This window comes from Mobula hypostoma, chromosome 6 (assembly GCF_963921235.1).
Source record: "Mobula hypostoma chromosome 6, sMobHyp1.1, whole genome shotgun sequence".
In the NCBI taxonomy this organism is placed as follows: Eukaryota; Metazoa; Chordata; class Chondrichthyes; order Myliobatiformes; family Myliobatidae; genus Mobula; species Mobula hypostoma.
In genome coordinates this window covers 131,848,454-131,867,825 of record NC_086102.1, presented here as the reverse complement: position 1 = coordinate 131,867,825, position 19,372 = coordinate 131,848,454, and the positions used below count along the sequence as shown (strand labels likewise).

At 43.2% G+C, this 19,372-nt stretch overlaps 1 protein-coding gene across 5 annotated transcripts in view; it reads right to left on the bottom strand.

The window, feature by feature from the left end:
• Positions 1–6,329: 6,329 nt before the first annotated feature.
• si:ch211-93g23.2 (uncharacterized protein LOC100005086 homolog) overlaps positions 6,330–19,372 on the bottom strand; it is a 36,406-nt gene continuing 23,363 nt past the window's right edge. Inside the window, exons 6-7 of one of the 5 annotated variants that reach the window (XR_010018415.1) lie at positions 8,378–10,554; positions 6,330–7,483 (exon numbers count right to left, since the gene is read on the bottom strand). Coding sequence is in view for 1 of the 5 variants with exons in the window: in XM_063051722.1 (XP_062907792.1) it covers positions 10,464–10,554 (91 nt within the window). In the remaining 4 variants the exon portion in view is untranslated. Of the gene's footprint in view, positions 10,555–19,372 lie in introns of all 5 variants that reach the window. The other 4 variants (XR_010018416.1, XR_010018417.1, XR_010018418.1 and 1 more) reach the window with 4 other exon arrangements.

The following is a 19,372-nucleotide window of genomic DNA, read 5'->3' as shown; positions in this document are numbered from 1 at the left end:
CTAACATCCTGCAAGAGAGCTCTAAACATCGACTACATGTCCATAGTACATTTCCCTGCAAAAACATCATCCCAATTCACACCTGCAAGTTCTAGCCTTATAGCCTGATAATTTGCCTTTCCTCAATTAAACATTTTCCTGTCCTCTCTGATTCTATCCTTTTCCATGATAATGCTGAAGGCTAGGGAGTGGTGGTCACTGTGCCCCAGATGCTCACCCACTGAGAGATCTGTGTCCTGAGCCGGTTCATTACCTAGTACTAGATCTAGTACGGCAATCCCCCTAGTTGGCCTGTCCACATACTGTGACAGGAATCTGTTCTGGACACACTTAACAAACTCTGCCCCATCTAAACCCTTGGAACTACTCAGGTGCCAATCAATATTAGGGAAGTTAAAGTCACCCACGATAACAACCCTGTTATTTTTGCATTTTTCCAAAATCTGCTTCCCAATCTGCTCCTCTGTATCTCTGCTGCTACCGGGGGCCTACAGAATACCCCCAATAGCGTAACTGCTCCCTTCCTTATCCTGACTTCCACCCATACTGACTCAGGACTGGTTATAACTCTGGTGTAGCCACCTCTTCTTAACAAACCTCAGCTCCCACCCCCACACCTAACACCCAAGCAAAATGTGTTCATTAATTCAATACCTGACAGCTGTATGGGAGATCAAATATCTGGAGATGATAGTGTCATGTGTGACGCCAAGCAGAGCTACCGGAAGGATGATGCTAATGAGAGAGATAACGGAATACAATGGAGAAACATTCAAAATGCTAATAAGAGAGAAGAGAGAGATTAATGAGAAAGAAACACAATTCGGATATTGACAGACCATTTGCTTTGAACCTGAACTGTTTGAAGTTTGATGGACAGGTGATACCCCAGCAGGGGGATAAAAACAGCAGGTTTGCTAAGGCACGACACGCCATGAGACCCTGGAAAGAGCAGTGTGCCCCCACAAGTTGGTGGAAGTTTGGAGGACCGGTTCGCGGGAACCGATCAGAGGCAAAGGTACGATCGGTGGGAACCTGGGGTGTGTGTCCGCCCTTGCCTGGGTGCCAGGTTCACTGCGAAAGAACGATCGTATCGGGAATGGAGGGGTCACAGTTGGTGACCACAGTGGGATTAGAAAACATAAAAAAGTCTGCCTGAAACCAACTGCATCTCTCACTCTCTCTCTCTCTCTCTCTCTCTCTCTCTCCAACAGTACAACAACAGCGACTACTTCGAATTGCACTAAACTGAACTGAAATCTGCTTCACCTAAGACTGATCATTTTACCCCTGGGCAGTGATAGAGCTTGATTGATTCCTATTACCCTAGTTCTGTGTATATGTGTGTATTATCATTGTATATCCTTACAATTAGTGTACTGTATTACTTATTTCTTTAATAAAACTTTATTAGTTCCTAGTAATCACAGACTCCAACGAGCGTTCCATTTCTGCTGGTTTGGCAACTCAGTTATGAGGTACGTAACATAAGTGGGGATCTCATCTGGGATTTGGAACGCCAAAATTGGGACTGGGTAAATTGATTGGGTTAAAATTCCCAAAAGAAAAAAAAGAGGGCAAACAGCAGAAATGGAGGTTGAGGAATTTTTAAAGTCGCCAACTTTGGAGGCATTAGAGGATGCCAGGAAATCAGAATTGGTGACTGTTGCCAAACAGTTGAATCTTTTTAAGGGGAAGCCGATAATGAGGAGCGCGGAGATGCACAGAGCTATCGTTGAGCATTATGTATCTAAAGGTGTGTTTCCCCATGGGGAGCTGGAGGTGGTGTCTATGAGCAAACCTGGTGGAGAGGCAGTGCAGCTGCAGATGGAAAAATTAAGACTCGAGCACGAGTTCCGAGTACAGCAGCTAGAATGGGAAGAGAGAGAGAAGCAGAAGGAAAGGGAGTTTGAGCTGGAGAAGTTAAGGATGACGCTAGAGAGGGGCCAAATGCTGATCCAAGGTGGAGGGTTCAGGGTGACCCAGGAAGTTAGTTTGTTTCCCCCATTTGAGGAGGCTGATGTTGATTGGTACTTTCTGCATTTTGAAAAAGTCGCTGCAAGTCAGGACTGGCCGAGGGATAAGTGGGCTGTTTTGCTTCAGAGCGTACTTAAGGGGAAGGCTCAGCAAGCTTACTCGGCGTTGTCAGCAGAAGATGCCCAGAGGTATGATGTGGTGAAAGAGGCTATACTCAGGATTTGAGAGTTGGTCCCGGAGGCATACCGGCAAAGATTACACGTGAGATGCAGATGTATTGTGAGCGTTGGTGCGCCTCAAAAGGGGTCACTGGGAATTATGACAGACTGCTACAGCTAATACTGATTGAGCAATTTAAAGGTTGTGTCCCTGAAGATATGAGGCCCTATCTAGATGAGAAAGAGGCAGAACCCTTATCCGCAACTGCTAAGTTAGCGGATGAGTACGCGTTAACACACAAAGCAAAGTTTACCCCGAGTAAGAGCTACCAGGAGGGTAGTCGAGAGGGTGGACAAAGTCCACTGGAAAAGCCAGAAAGTAAGCCGGGGACTAGTGAGAAGGATAAGGAAGACAGGAAGAAGTTTGGTAGGAAGTCTCCTGGGGTCGTATGCTATAATTGTGGGAAAGCCGGTCACATTGCGTCCAGGTGATTTGCCCCAAAGAAGGAGACGGGAAAGGAAAAACGACGACTCCGACCGGCTGTATTGAGCCGGCAAACAAACTGCTAGGGGAGAAGAGGTCTGACAGAGTTCAGGAAGGGCGCGAGAAGTTTATCTCAGCCAGATTGCTGTCGGTGAAGGAGGGGTCAAGCCCAGTTCCAGTACGGATCTGGAGAGACACTGGGGCTTGTCAGTCATTGATCTTAAGGAGGGTGTTAGACTTTAGTTCAGAGACCGAGACTGGGGAAGTCAGTGTGATAAAAAGCATTAGGAAAGGGACTGAAGCAGTACCTTTGCACCAGATACACCTAAAAAGTGACTTGGTCTCCGGACCGGTCACGATAGGGGTGAGGCGCGAATTACCGATGGGAGACGTGGAGATGTGTACCCAGCAGTAAAGCTGACGAGCAAGTCTGCCAGGATTGAGGCCCCGCCCACGGACTCACAGGTTTATCCCGTTTGCGCAGTGACTCGGCGCATGTCCAGAAAGGCTGCCGAAGCGAATGCAGATTTAGCTGAGATGTTTTTACCAGCCTTGTACCAGGAGGGGTTAGAAAGTGAGAAGAAGGAGCATAGTGGAGCGGAAGGAAGTGTGGGAGTTGAGGCAGATTTATCTTTAGCAAGGAAGGAATTTATACAGGCACAGGAGACGAGGAGCTCATGGTTTTGACGGAGACAGCTCTCTCCGAAGCAGAAATAAAAAGGGAACCAGTGGGCTATTACTTGAAGGAGGGAGTACTGATGAGGAAGTGGAGACCAAGTACCGTGCCCGCAGATGATGAGTTGGGGGTGGTACACCAGGTGGTAGTGCCGAAAATTTATGGGGACAAGAGTTTTAACCTGGCCCACAAGATACCCCTGAGTGGACATTTCGGGGTGAGGAAAACAGTTGATAGAATTATGAAAGAGTTTTACTGGCCAAACATGAGGAAGGATATTATTGAGTATTGTAGACGTAAGCGGACACAGTTAATGCATATTAATATGTTAAAAGCTTACCACGATAAGAAAGCAGACCTAGTTGGTGTTATCACAAAAATAAATGAGGCTGGGGTTCCAAATGATAAGGGGAAAACCCATTTTGAAAAGATAAATATGGTGCCGACCAGATTGGAGAACTCTATTGTTTTGGCCAACTTTCCTGATAAGTTCTCTCACTTAACCCCTGAACAGAGCGAGCTGCTGATAAAGCTAATTAACCAGCATGCAGATGTATGTCTGGATGTACCGAGGCGATGCAAGGGGACGGTACATGATGTTGTCATGACATCAGATCAGCCTATTAAGCAACACCCCTATAGGATTAACATGGAGAAGGGTAAGCTAGTGGAGAAAGAAATTGAACACATGCTAGCCACAGGTATTATTAGGCCATCCAAATCGGTCCCGAAACCCGATGGGAGCATACGATTCTGTACAGATTACACAAAGGTGACACCATCACAAAAACTGATGCTTACCCCATCCCAAGGGTAGACGATTGCATCGATAAAGTGGGAGAGCTAAGTACATCACAGAGATCAATTTGCTGAAAGGGTACTGGTGTGTTCCTTTAACTGACCGGGCTAGAGAAATCTCAGCATTTGTCACTCCATCCGGGTTATACGAGTATAATGTTTTACCTTTTGTCATGAAAAACGCCCCAGGGACCTCCCAAAGGATGATTAATTCAGTGAGAATTTAAAGAACGCAGAAGCGTATATTGACGATTTAGTAGTTTGGAGTGACACGTGGGAGGAGCACATTGTGGCGGTAGAGGAACTGTTTAAACGGCTGTCTGAAGCCAACCTGACAGTGAACCTCGCGAAAAGTGAGATCGGCCACACTAAGGTCACATATCTGGGGTATGTGGTAGGACAGGGGCAGCTGGCACCGATGCAGGCTAAGGTGCAGGCTATCTCTGAAGTTCCCATCCTGACGGACAAGAGAGCCCTGAGAAGGTTCTTGGGGATGGTGGGGTACTATCGGAAGTTTTGCGAAAACTTTGAGCATATTACCCTCCCTCTTGCTAAGCTCTTGCCGAAGAATGCGAAGTTTGTGTGGAACGACCTTTGTCAACAAGCCTTCGAGAGTCTGAAGGAGATTCTGTGTCACCACCCCGTATTGAATGCGCCTGACTTTTCAAAACCCTTCTCCCTAGCAACAGATGCTAGCAACGAAGCGGCAGGGGCGGGGCTGTTGCAGACAGACAAGGAGGGAATTGAACACCCAGTGGCTTATTTTTCTGAGAAGTTTAATGTCCATCAGAGAAATTATTCCACTGTGGAGAAGGAATTACTGGCAATCATACTGGCATTACAACATTTTGAGGTTTATATTTGTCTGGCATGGAAACCACTGATAATTTACACTGATCACGATCCATTAGTGTTTTTGGCCACAATGAAGGATAAAAACAAACGCTTACTAAGTTGGAGCCTGGTCTTACAGGAATTTGATACAAAGATAAAACATACAAAAGGAACTGACAATGTGATTGCTGATTGTCTGTCAAGGTGTTAAAACTTAAAGTTCTCTGTATTAGCCGAATAGCTGATGACTACCTGTATATTAGTGTGTATCTAATAATGTGCATTCATGTCCATAATTTTTACCCTGGTAAAAATCCTTTTAAGGATGGGGCTGTCATGTGTGATGCCCAGCAGAGGTAACGGATGGATAATGCTAATGAGAGAAATAACGGAAGACAATGGAGAAGCATTCAAAATGCTAATAAGAGAGAAGAGAGAGATTAATGAGAAAGAAACACAATTCAGATATTGACAGACCGTTTACTTTGAACCTGAACTGTTTGAAGTTTGATGGACAGGAGATACGCCAGCAGGGGGATAAAAACAGCAGGTTTGCTAAGGCACGAGATGCCACGAGACCCTGGAAAGAGCAGTGTGCCCCCACAAGTTGGTGGAAGTTTGGAGGACCGGTTCGCGGGAACCGATCAGAGGCTCACAGGGTGTAAAGGTATGATCGGTGGGAACCTGGGGTGTGTGTCTGCCCTTGCCTGGGTGCCGGGTTCACCGCAAAAGAACGATCGTATCCGGAACGGAGGGGTCACAGTCGGTGACCACAGCAGGATTAGAAGACATAAGAAGGTCTGCCTGAAACCAACTGCATCTCTCTCTCTCTTCCCCCCCCCCCAACGGTACAACAACAGCGACTACTTCGAACTGCACTAAACTGAACTGAACTCTGCTTCACTTGAGACTGATCATTTTACCCCTAGGCTGTGATAGAGCTCGATTGATTCCTATTACCCTAGTTCTGTGTATATGTGTGTATTATCATTGCTAACCTGTTACATTTATATCCTTACGATTAGTGTACTGTATTACTTATTTCTTTAATAAAACTTTATTAGTTCCTAGTAATCACAGACTCCACCGAGCGTTCCATTTCTGCTGGTTTGGCAACCCAGTTATGGGGTACGTAACAATAGAAACTGGAGTCCTTAACTGGAGCCAAGAAACAATGGTCTAATTAAGATGGACTGTAATCTCTGTAATAAGCAAAATAAACACACATATTTACTACATTATAGTTTTATAACAAAAGGACCTGTCAAATAGATTTAGACATTTTCAAATTGAGAACTGATTGTTTTCTTCAGGAGTGAAGTGGCTATGGATGAGCTTCGTACCCTGTACATCATTCACTAGTTATGTCACATTCTTTCAAGGAGTCTTTACAGCTTGTTCTCAGTATTATTTTTATTATTTGCTTCTTTACTCTTTGCATATTGGCCATCAGTTACTGATTACAAGGTTCATTTTATTGTCAAAGTATGCATGTGCAGTACAACTCTGATATTTGTCCATGAAGTACAGATGAAAAAAAATAAAAGATTCAAAACTCAGACCCCAGAATCCCCCACCCCTCCCCACAGGTAAAAACAGCAACAATAACAGTTCCCGATTCTCGTCCTCACAGAAAAAAACATCAATTACACTTCCCCGCCAAAAACATCAATTACACTTCCCCCACCAAAAACCAACAATAACAATCCCTAACCCCCTCCATAGGGAAAAAACACCAATAACAACAATCCCTGACCCCCCACAAGAAAAACAACAACAATAACAATCCCAAGCCCCCTCCCTACAGAAGAAAGCAGCAATAAAAATCCTGATCCCCTCTCCCACAGAAAAAAACACAGCAACAATAAAAAATTCCAGTTCCCCCACTCAGAGAAAAAAAAGACAGTGGCAATAGCAACTCACCCCCCAAACTCCTGCCCCGCAGAGAATAAAGGCAGCGAGTAACTGTCTTGCTTGGGAAAAAAAGAACAGGAATAGTGGCATCAACACACACACCTTACAGATGACCCACCCACTAATCAGCCACAAGAAAGAAAATACTGAGAAACTGAAGGGGATCAATATAAAGTACAGTCCAATCACATAAATCTCAGAACATTGAACAATCCTTCCATGACACAGAACTCACACCTGGTCCGAAGAGTGGCCTCCATTGCCGACCCTCTGGCCCCCGTTGGGGGCGGTCGTCGAACTTCTGGCTTCTGTCAGGAGTCCAAACAGCTTCACCTCGATGCTTCAGTCTTCCTCACTGCTTTGAGATGGAGTTGTTCATGACCCTGCGTCAGCTTTGGTTTTCTCCACGAGGCTGCTGTCCGGACATAGTACAGTGCTGGATCCTTCGATCGAGATCCAAGCTGTATGGCACAAGCACCAACAGTTTCAGAATGAACAAGCAGAAGGTGTAGAAATAGTTTAAAAGATCTGCGATCTGGGAGATGTCACCCAAGGAATCATTGTTTGCTGATGCTGTCTTGACCAGATAATATAGTTGCTGCATATAGTTGTTTGTAAATTCTGTTGCATTTCTTTATTTTTCTATAAATAAAAATGAATCTCAAGGTAGTACAGTGGATTCTGGTTAATTGGGCCATCAGTTAATCAGGACAGACACTTATTTGGGACAACTCTTAAAGAACAAAATCAAATTGAGAAAATAGCCGTGATCCATTTGTTTATTTGGGATATAATGCCACTGAATTGGGCCAGGAGAGTGTTGCTGAACAGTTTGTAAGTAGCATCAGTCGCGTGCACACATGTGGCCATGGGACATTACACTGTGCTTTTGCAAACAGTTTTTAAATAACACAATTTGTATGTGTTTGTGTTCAGAAAGCAGTGTTCCTTGTCACTGATAGTTGGCAAGAAATAAGCAGTAAAACAATTCAGAACTGTTTTGCTAACTGTGATTTCAAGCATTCAGGCTTGTAGATGCCAGAAACGGCTGGGAGTGAAAATGAAACTATTTCATTAATTTAAGTCAGGAACTACAAAGGATTTGGAAGTATCAATATTCTTGAATATTACAATGAAAATGAAGAGTTGGAAGGTACATTCATTAAAAGGATTGTACAAAGGCAGTTCATGATCTATATAAGGTGCCTGAGCTGATTTTGTTCATTTACAGTCAATCGGAAGAATATGGCAGCATTCACTGGATGATACTATTAGGAACCAATATACAGTTTTATAGTACTGCAATAACATTGGTATTGTTCTAATTTGTTCTGTATTTAATTTAAATACATAATTGTTAAATGGTAGCTTGCCTTTTTTTTATACCTTTTTAACTATTTCTGTGAAACTTCTAATTGGGACAGCTGCTTAAATGAGCCAAAATGTACTGGTCCCAAGGTGTCCCAGTTAATCAGAATCGATTGTGTATGATAACATATATGTGACTTGATAACACATTTAATTTTGATCTCTTACCGGGAGCTATAAGTCTCGTTGACAGTTCTGTGAGCAACCCAGGAGTGTATCTTTTATTCTCATTTTGTTTGTTGTAGGTGAGGGGAAAGGTTATGATGTCTGTCAGGGGTGGGGGTGGAATTGGTGGGAAGAAAAAATATCTGCAGGAATACGTCCAACTAAATTTGACAGCAGTAGTTCTTGCATTCAGCAGGCCTGCACTTAGACCTTTAAGTGGGAACAAGAATAAAAATATGTTCTGGGACCCGAGTTATCTCTTGCTCCTTCTGGATCCACATCAGTGTAAATCTAAAGAGATTTTGGGGGAGTAGCAATCCCTGTGAAAGCAGATGCTCAAGGCCAGTACATTCAGATGGAACACATGCCAGCCCTGTCCAGAGAGCCCTTAAGTTTTCAATGAGCCCTATCAACCCCATAGGTATAAGATTTGCACAATGAAACTAGTTGTAATGAGCTGGGTGGTTAGCTGAAATTACAACAAAAGTCCATCAGATTGGAAAGTCCTAACATATATCTGTTTATAGATGTCCCTTGAATTGCTGACAAACTTAGCCATTGTAAAGACCCAGAAATATGCAGTACCTGGCACACTAAAATCTTAACTTTTGGGTGAGTTGAAACTCCTTTTTCCTCAGCAACAGAGAAGTGAGCGAGCTGGAATTTGTAACAGGTGACCGATCCAATATTTCCTGCTTGTGTCCTGTGATGAAGATGAACGTCAACCCCATTTTGATTCCTTCCCTTATCCATTTAAAATGTATCACAAATGGTGTCTGTGCTCACACCAGGACCTACCAAGGATTGTTTGTGAAATATCTTCAAGGGAACTGGGATGTTCCTTTGATATCAGAAACAAGAGAAAATCTGCAGATGTTGAAAATTGAAGCAATACACACAAGATGCGGGAGGAACTCAGCAGGCCAGGCAGCATATTTGCAAAAGAGCAAACAGTTGATGTTTTGGGCTCTGAATGGCAGTGAGGGAGGTGGTGTAGGGGCAGGTGTAGCACTTAGAAACATAGAAAACCTACAACACAGTACAGGCCCTTCAGCCTACAAAGCTGTGCCCAACATGTCCTTACCTTAGAAATTACTTAGGGTTACCCATTGCCCTCTATTTTTCTAAGCTTCATGTACCTATCCGGGAGTATCATAAAAGACCCTATCATATCCGTCTCCACCACAGTCGCCGGTAGTCCATTCCACGCACTCACCACTCACTGTGTAACTAATTTACCCCTGACATCTCCTTTGTACCTACTTCCAGGTATCCTAAAGCTATGCCCTCTCGCGCTAGCCATTTCAGCTCTGGGAAGAAGCCTCTGACTATCCACATGATCCATGCTTCTCATCATCTTATACACCCCTATCAGGTCACTTCTCATCCTCCGTCGGTCCGAGGAGAAAATGCTGAGTTCACTCAACCTGTTCTTATCCATACTTGTTCCACTTGTAAGGATTAGTGCCAGGAGAGAGATAGTGGGGAGGATTGAATGGACAAGCAAAAAGTGGGGGGAAGAAAAGATGTGTTTGGTGGTTGGATCCCATTGAAAATGGTGGAAGTTACAGAGAATTATGTGCTGGACGCCGAGACCGGTGGGGTGGTAGGTGAGGACAAGAGGAACCGTATCACTGGTGGGTTGGGGGAGGACAAATGTGGGCAAAATGGAAGAGATACTGGTGAGGGCAGCATTGATGGTGGAGGAAGGGTAACCCCTTTCTTTGAAGAAGGAGACTTTTAGTTCTGGAATGAAAAGCCTCATCCTGAGAGCAGATGCTGTAGAGACAGGGGATTTGAGAGAAGGCGATGGCATTTTTACAATCAACAGGATGGGGTATAGTCCAGGTAGCTGTGAGAGTCAGTGAGTTTATAAAAGATCATTAGGTAAGCTGTCTCCAGTGATCGAGACAGAGAGATCGAGAAAGGGGAGGGAGGTGTCGGAAATGGACCAAGTAAATTTGAGGGCCTGGTGGAAGTTGAAGACAAAGTTGATGAAGTTAACAAGCTCCGCATGGGTCAGGAAACAGTGTTGATGCAGTCATTGATGCAACTTTGGTATAACCGGCCTGAGAACAGCAAACCCACATTACTCTGGTTTGCTGGCCAGTAAACAAAAGGAATTCATTGTTATTTCCACCACAGTATCGTTGGAAGAAACTCCCATAGCTTGCAGAAGTCTGAAAAATAGAAATCAAAGTCTAATGAGTTTCAGATCATGTACTGTGTGAACACATTGGAATACATAGTAAAACACTTCCAGCATCTCATGCAGTTGGAGCAATGGGGTGGCAAATTTTGCCCCCAGAAATATGTTAACCATATGCTGTGTTGGAGAGGTACAAATACCCCATCAAATTGAGGGCCTTCAGACCTCCATTTGATTTGTGTCATTCCATTGTTTAATTTGCACAAATGGAATCTTTTTCTTTGCCTTCTCCAGTTGTGAGCTTTCTCCTGCTGCGCATAACTCAGCACAGAAAGTTAAGCTAGTCAATCTGTCAGATCAAATCTAGAATAGCAACAATTATTACATGAGGTAACATATTTCCTAGAGAATTGTTTATAGTTTTCCTTACTTTCCTTTTTATTCTCTCATTTAATGGAATATTCTTTTCCCTGTCTTTGGAGAGGGTTCAGGGAAGATTCACAAGACTGATTCCAGGAATGAAAGGGTTACCGCACGAGGAACGCCTGGCAGCTCTTGGGCTGTATTCCCTGGAGCTCAGGAGAATGAGGGGGGATCTGATAGAAACATTCCGAATGCTAAAAGGCCTCAACAGATTAGATATTGCGAAGTTATTTCCCATGGTAGGGGATTCTTGGACAAGAGGGCACAGCTTCAGGATTGAAGAACATCCATTTAGAACAGAGATGCGTAGAAATTACTTTAGTCAGAGGGTGGTAAATCTGTGGAACTTGTTGCCATGAGTGGCTGTGGAGGCCAAGACATTAGGTGTATTTAAGGCAGAGATAGATTGGTTCTTGATTAGCCAGGGCATCAAAGGGTATGGGGAGAAGGCAGGGGAGTGGGGATGACTGGAAGAATTGGATCAGCCCATGATTGAATGGTGGAACAGACTCGATGGGCCAAATGGTCTAATTCTGGTCCTATATCTTATGGTCTTTGTTACTAGTTCTATACCCTAGTTGATTCTGTTACCTTTTCATAAATTTAATTTCCATCTTTCTTAAGAATTACTGTTGGTCTCAATAGTCAATTAATTCCCTGCTGCCCCAAAAATTTTCATTTGAGCTGAAGTCTGCAGTAAATTGTCTTGCGTTATCCGTGGTGTGATGTCTCACTCTAGGAAGACCTACACCAAGAATTGCGAGCAAAAGGAGGATAGAAGAGCTTTGATCCTCTTTACCATTTACTAAAATCATGGCTGAATTTCATTTTTCACCCAGTCCTTCCTAATTCCATAACAATCCGCAAATCTGTTGAGCTAAAGTTTGTATATGTGCATTATCCAACTATCCATACAGAACTCAAAATAAGCATAGGGAACAGAAGCAGTAAGCTCCTTGTGCTCGCTCTACCTTTCAACATGATCATGGCTAATCTTCTACCTCAGTATCACTGTTCTTCACTAGACCCAGATCCCATAACTCCTTTAGTATTTCGATATCCATTTATCTGTGTCAAGTATACTCTGCAAAAGAATCTCCAGATCTCTCTTGGATAGGGAATTCCTTAGGTTCAATACCTTCTAAGTGAAGAAATTTCTTCTCTCTGTTTGAATGGCTGACCCTATAATCTGAGATTGCAAATCTTGGACTCAAGGCACATCAGCAAAGGAAAATATCAACATCACGTCTCTCTTGTCAAACCTCATTAAAAATTTGTATATATCAACGGGATCCTCTCATGACCTTCTCCCCCAAGGGCAGCACAGTACATAGTGGTTAGCACAACACTTTACAGTACCAGTGACCGGGATTCAGTTCCCATCACTGTCTGTACGGAGTTTGCACATTCTCCCTGTGACCTCTGGCTTCCTTCCACAGTCCAAAGACCTACTGGTTAGTAGGTTAATTGGCCATTGTAAATTGTCCTGTGACGAGGCTAGGATTAAATCAGGGTTGCTGTAGCACGGCTCAAAGGGCCAGAGGACTTATTCTGCACTGTATTTAATACGTAAAATAAACAATCCTCTTCAAAGGACATACAACTTTTTTTAGAAATCAAAAACAAATAGAAGCCCCAGGTGTGGTTTCATAGAAGCCCTGTGGATTTGCAGCATAAATTCCCATTATTCAAACCTTGTGTAATAAAAGGGTTAACTGAGTTTGAATGTTTGTGGCAATATTTCATCAGGCCTGCAAGGGTGGATTTATTTTAGGGAGATGGCTTTCTCAGTGAGTTTTAATCGATTTTTATATTGTGAAAAGGGAAGGGAGGAAGGCACTTTAGGGAGTATTCTGGAGTTAAAGTGAATATAGCAGATATTAATTCAAGCAAGAACCAGTCTTCATGTTTTATTGTAAATTGCAAGCAACAAACTGAAATTACAAGCCCACAGACTGAGAGAGATGGTTTACAAAAAAAATGACCATGGTATATTTGCATATATATGAGTCAGATGTTAAGACAATGGGGATGTGTTAATTGGCTTGCATCAATCCAGGCAACATGGACTACATTATTTGCACCATTGTGACTTGAGTTCAAGCTGGCAGACCAGACTGATGTTGTCACTTAACATATCAAACATGGGCACAGGTAGAGGCAAGCAATAGTTTATGTGTACTCAGAGACAGCCCTGATAACATTGATTGTGGGTGTCTGGCTCTTTGTCTTCAGAAGTTTTTAGTCTATCTGTGTGAATTACTTAGCAACCAGGGTGTTTAAGCATCCAGAGGTGTTTCCCACTGTAGAGATGTAATTCAAAGGTAGCATTGTCAAAGCAAAATAATGAAGCATAAAATATCATTGTAACTATTGAGATTGTATTGAATTACCTTTGATCTTAAGGGGAAAATGGGATGTACTTTTGGTTTGTGACCCTCTAGTGAGAGTCTCCATGAGAATGCCTGCTTGTTATGATGAATAAAGACTTCTACATCACCAGCTTCAGTGTCCCTCCTGTGACTTTGATCACAGTCACACCAGGCACCAAAAAGTCCTTGATAAAGAAATGTCAGAGACATTGTGTAACATTTGCTTCCGATTTCAGTAAGATTCAATAACCCTGTTGTGGTTCCCCTGGTGACTGGAGAATAACACTGGGTGCAGTATTATGAAATCCTTAAAGTAGAGAAGGAGGCCATTTGGGACCTACTGTTAGTTCCCTTTCTTCTCTTTCCTTATTGACCTGAAATTTTAATCCCATCAAGTACATCAAATTCTTTTTGAAACACATATGCTTTTAGGCAGTGCGTTGTAGATCACGTCAACTTTGCCTGACACCTTATTTTGGCATCCTCTGAATCAGAATCAGGTTTAATATCAAGTCGTCACTTTTTATTGTCATTTCAACCATAACTGGTGGTACAGTACACAGTAAAAATGAGATGTTTTTCAGGACCATGGTGCTACATGAACAATACAAAAACTACACTGAACTATGTAAAAAACACAAAATGACACTGGACTACAGACCTACCCAGGACTGCATAAAGTGCACAAAACAGTGCAGGCATTACCATAAATAATAAACAAGACAATATGCACAGTAGAGGGCAGTAGGTTGGTGTCAGTCCAGGCTCTGGGTGTTGAGGAGTCTGATGACTTGGGGGAAGAAACTGTTACATAGTCTGGTCATGAGAGCCCAAATACTTCAGTGCCTTTTGCCAGATGGCAGGAGGGAGAAGAGTTTGTATGAGGGGTGTGTGGGTCCTTCATAATGCTGTTTGCTTTACAGATGCAGCGTGTGGTGTAAATATCTCTAATGGCGGGAAGAGAGACCCTGATGATCTTCTCAGCTGACCTCACTATCCGCTGCAGGGTCTTGCATCCGAGATGGTGCAATTTCTGAACCAGGCAGTGATGCAGCTGCTCAGGATGCTCTCAATACAACCTCTGTAGAATGTGGTGAGGATGGGGGGGGGGCGGGGAATGGACTTTTCTCAGCCTTCGCAGAAAGTAGAGACACTGCTGGACTTTCTTTGCTACAGAGCTGGTGTTGAGGGACCAGGTGAGATTCTCTGCCATCACTAGCATATGTTGTGAAATTTGTTATGTGTCAGCAGTACTTTGCAATAATGATAAAAACTAAATTACAGTAAGTGCAGTATAAATAAATTTTTTGCAAAAAAAAGGGAGAAAAAAAGTAGTGAGGTAGTGTTCATGGGTTCAATGTCCATTCGGAAATCTGATTTCAGAGGAGAAGAAGCTGTTCCTGGATCATTGAATGTGTGCCTGCAGGCTCCTGTACCTCCTCCCTGATGGTAGCAGTAAGAGGGCATGTCCTGGGTAAAGGGGGTCCTGAATGATGGATGCCACCTTTTTGAGACATCACCTTTTGAGGATGTCCTTGATGCAGGGGAGGCTAGTGCCCATGGAGCCTGCTGAGTTTCCAGCAGCTTATTTCAATTCTGTGCAGTACCCACTGCCCCCCCCCAAATATCAGACAGCGATGCAGCCCGTTAGGATGCTCTCCACTGTACGTCTGTACAAATTTGCGAGTGTCTTTGGTGACATACCAAATCTCCTCATGGAATATAAGCATTGTCATGCCTTCTTTGTAACTGCATCGATATTTTGAGTCCAGGATAGATGTTGACACACAGGAACTTGAAATTGCTCATCCTTTCCACTTCTGATCCCTCTATGAGGATTGGTTCGTGTTCCCTCGTCTTACCCTTCCTGAAGTCCACAATCAATTCTTTGGCCTTACTAATAACGTCAAGTGGAAGATTGCTGCTGCATCACCTCTCAACCAGCTGATCTATCTCACTGATATACACCTTCTCGTCACCATCTGAAATTCTGCCAACAATAGTTGTGTTGTCAGTAAATTTATAGATGGCATTTGAGCTGAGCCTAACCACAGTCATGTGTGTGGAGAGTAGAGCAATGGGCCAAGTACACATCCTTGAGATGTGCCAGGGTTGATTATATAACCATATAACAATTACAGCACAGAAACAGGCTATTTCGGCCCTTCTAGTCCATGCCGAACGCTTACTCTCACCTAGTCCCACCGACTTGCATTCAGCCCACAACCCTCCATTCCTTTCCTGTCCATATAGCTATCCAATTTTACTTAAATGACAATATCGAGCCTGCCTTTACCACTTCTACTGGAAGCTCGTTCCACACAGCTAACACTGAGTAAAGAAGTTCCCCCTCATGTTTCCCTAAACTTTTGCCCCTAACTCTCAAAAAAAAGTCCCCTTGTTTGAAGCTCCCCTACTCTCAATGGATAAAGCCTATCCACGTCAACTATCTATCCCCCTCATAATTAAACACCTCTATCAAGTCCCCCCTCAACCTTCTACGCTCCAAAGAATAAAGACCCAACTTGTTCAAGTTTTCTCTGTAACTTAGGTGCTGAAACCCAGGTAACATTCTAGTAAATCTTCTCTATACTCTATTTTGTTGACATCTTTCCTATAATTTGGTGACCAGAACTGTACACAATACTCCAAATTTGGCCTCACCAATGCCTTGTACAACTAACATTACATCCCAACTCCTATACTCAATGCTCTGATTTATAAAGGCCAACATACCAAAAGCTTTCTTCACCACCCTATCCACATGAGATTCCACCTTCAGGGAATTATGCACCATTATTCCTAGATCCCTCTGTTTTACTGCATTCTTCAGTGCCCTACCATTTACCATGCATGTCCTATTTTGATTAGTCGTACCAAAATGTAGCACCTCACATTTATCAGCATTAAACTCCATCTGCCATCTTTCAGCCCACTCTTGTAACTGGCCTAGATCTCTCTGCAAGCTTTGAAAGCCTACTTCATGATCCACAATGCCACCTATCTTAGTATCATCTGCATACTTACTAATCCAATTTACCACCCCATCATCCAGATCATTAATGTACATGACAAACATTGGATCCAGTATAGATCCCTGAGGCACAGCACTAGTCACTGGCCTCCAATCTGAGAAAGAGTTATCCACCATTACTCTCTGGCATCTTCCATCCAGCCACTGTTGAATCCATTTTACTACTTCAATATTAATACCCAACAATTGAACCTTCCTAACTAACCTTCTGTGTGGAACCTTGTCAAAGGCCTTACTGAAGTCCATATAGACAACATCCATCGCTTTACCCTCGTCAACTTTCCTAGTAACCTCTTCAAAAAATTCAATAAGATTTGTCAAACATGACCTTCCATGCACAAATCCATGTTGACTGTTCCTAATCAGACCCTGTCTATCCAGATGATTATATATACCATCTCTAAGAATATTTTCCATTAATTTACCCACCACTGACGTCAAACTTACAGGCCGATAATTGCTAGGTTTACTCTTAGAACCCTTTTTAAACAATGGAACAACATGAGCAATACGCCAATCCTCCAGCACCATTCCCATTTCTAATGACATTTGAAATATTTCTGTCAGAGCCCCTGCTATTTCCACACTAACTTCTCTCAAGGTCCTAGGGAATATCCTGTCAGGACCCAGAGACTTATCCACTTTTATATTCCTTAAAAGCGCCAATACTTCCTCTTCTTTAATCATCATAGTTTCCATAACTTCCCTACCTGTTTCCCTTACCTTACACAATTCAATATCCTTCTCCTTAGTGAATACCGAAGAAATTGTTCAAAATCTCCCCCATCTCTTTTGGTTCCATACATAGCTGTCCACTGATTCTCTAAGGGACCAATTTTATCCTTCACTATCCTTTTGCTATTAATATAACTGTAGAAACCCTTTGGATTTATTTTCACCTTACTTGCCAAAGCAATCTCATTTCTTCTTTTAGCTTTTCTAATTTCTTTCTTAAGATTCTTTACATTCTTTATATTCCTGAAGCACCTCATTTACTCCCTGCTGCTTATATTTATTGTAGATATCTCTCTTTTTCCAAACCAAGTTTCCAATATCCCTTGAAAACCATGGCTCTCTCAAACTTTTAACTTTTCCTTTCAACCCAACAGGAATATAAAGATTCTGTACCCTAATTTCACCTTTAAATGACCTCCATTTCTCTATTACATCCTTCCCATAAAACAATTTGTCCCAATCCACTCCTTCTAAATCCTTTCACATCTCCTTAAAGTTAGCCTTTCTCCAATTAAAAATCTTAAACCTGGGTCCAGAGCTATCCTTCTCCATAATTATATTGAAACTAATAGCATTGTGATCACTGGACCCAAAGTGCTCCCCAACAAATACCTCCGTCACCTGACCTATGTCATTCCCTAACAGGAGATCCAACACTGCCCCTTCTCTAGTTGGTACCTCTATGTATTGCTGCAAAAAACTATCCTGCACACATTTTACAAACTCCAAACCGTCCAGCCCTTTCACAGTATGGGTTTCCCAGTCTGTGTGTGGAAAATTAAAATCTCCCACAATAACAACCTTGTGCGTACTACAAATATCTGCTATCTCCTTACAAATTTGCTCCTCCAATTCTCGCTCCCCATGAGGTGGTCTATAATACACCCCTATAAGTGTTACTACACCTTTCCCATTCCTTAATTCCACCCAAATAGCCCCCCTAGATGAGCCCTCTAATCCATCCTGCCAGAGCACTGCTGTAATATTTTCTCTGACAAGCAATGCAACACCTCCTCCTCTTGTCCCCCCAATTCTATCACACCTGAAGCAATGAAATCCAGGAATATTTATTTGTCAGTCACACCCCTCCTGCAACCATGTTTCACCAATAGCTACATCATACTTCCAGGTATCAATCCATGCTCTAAGCTCATCCACCTTTCTTACAATGCTCCTAAGCATCAAAATAAATGCATTTAAGAAATTTTCCACTTACTGTTTATCACTAATGGTGCAAACAACTTTACCATCTCCTTTTTCTTCCTCCTCCCCTACATCTGTTCTTACACTCTGGTTTCCCTCCCCCCCCCCCCCTTGTATCTAGTTTAAATCCACTGGAGCCTCTCTACAAAACCTACCTGCAAGAATATTTGTTCCCCTCCAGTTCAGATGTAATCCGTCCCGTCGGAACAGGTCCCACCTTCCCTGGAAAACTGCCCAATTATGTGTAAATCTGAAGCCCTCCCTCCTGCACCATGTCTTCAGCCACGTGTTGATCTGTGCCAACTTACAATTTCTAAACCTGCCTGCACATGGCACTGGTAGCAATCCTGAGATTGCTATCCTGGAGGTCCTGTCCTCTAACTTAGTGCCTAACTCCCTAAACTTACCTTTCAGGACCTCCTCACTCCTCCTACCCACGTCATTGGTCCCTACATGGACCATGACACCTGGCTGCTCACCCTCCCTCTTGAGAATACCGAGAACTCGATCCGACATATCACGGACCTTGGCACCAGGGAGGCAACAGACCATCTGGGATTCTTGATCTCTTCCACAGAACCTCTTATCTGTCCCCCTTACTATCGAATCCCCTATCACTACTGCTCTCCTCTTTTCCCTCCTTCCCTTGAGCTGAGGGTTCAGTCTCAGTGCCAGAGACACGACCACTGCAACTTGTCCCTCGTAGGTCATCCTCATCAACAGTATCCAAAATGATATACTTATTATTGGTGGGAACGGCCACAGGGGTGCTCTGCTCATTCTGTCTATTCCCCTTCCGTCTCCTGACAGTCACCCAGCTACCTGTATCCTGACTCTTAGGGGTGACTATCTCTCTGGAACCCCTGTTTATTTCTGCCTCTGCCTCCTGAATGATCCAAAGTTCATCCAGCTCCAGTTCCCTAACCCAGTTTGTCAGGAGCTGCAGCTGGATGCACCTTTTACAGGTTTAGTCATCAGGAACAACTGTGCTCGCCCTGACTTCCTACATACTGCAAACGGAGCACTCGACTGCCCTAACTGCTGCCTCCATTACCTACTCTTAAGGTAATTAAATTAATTAA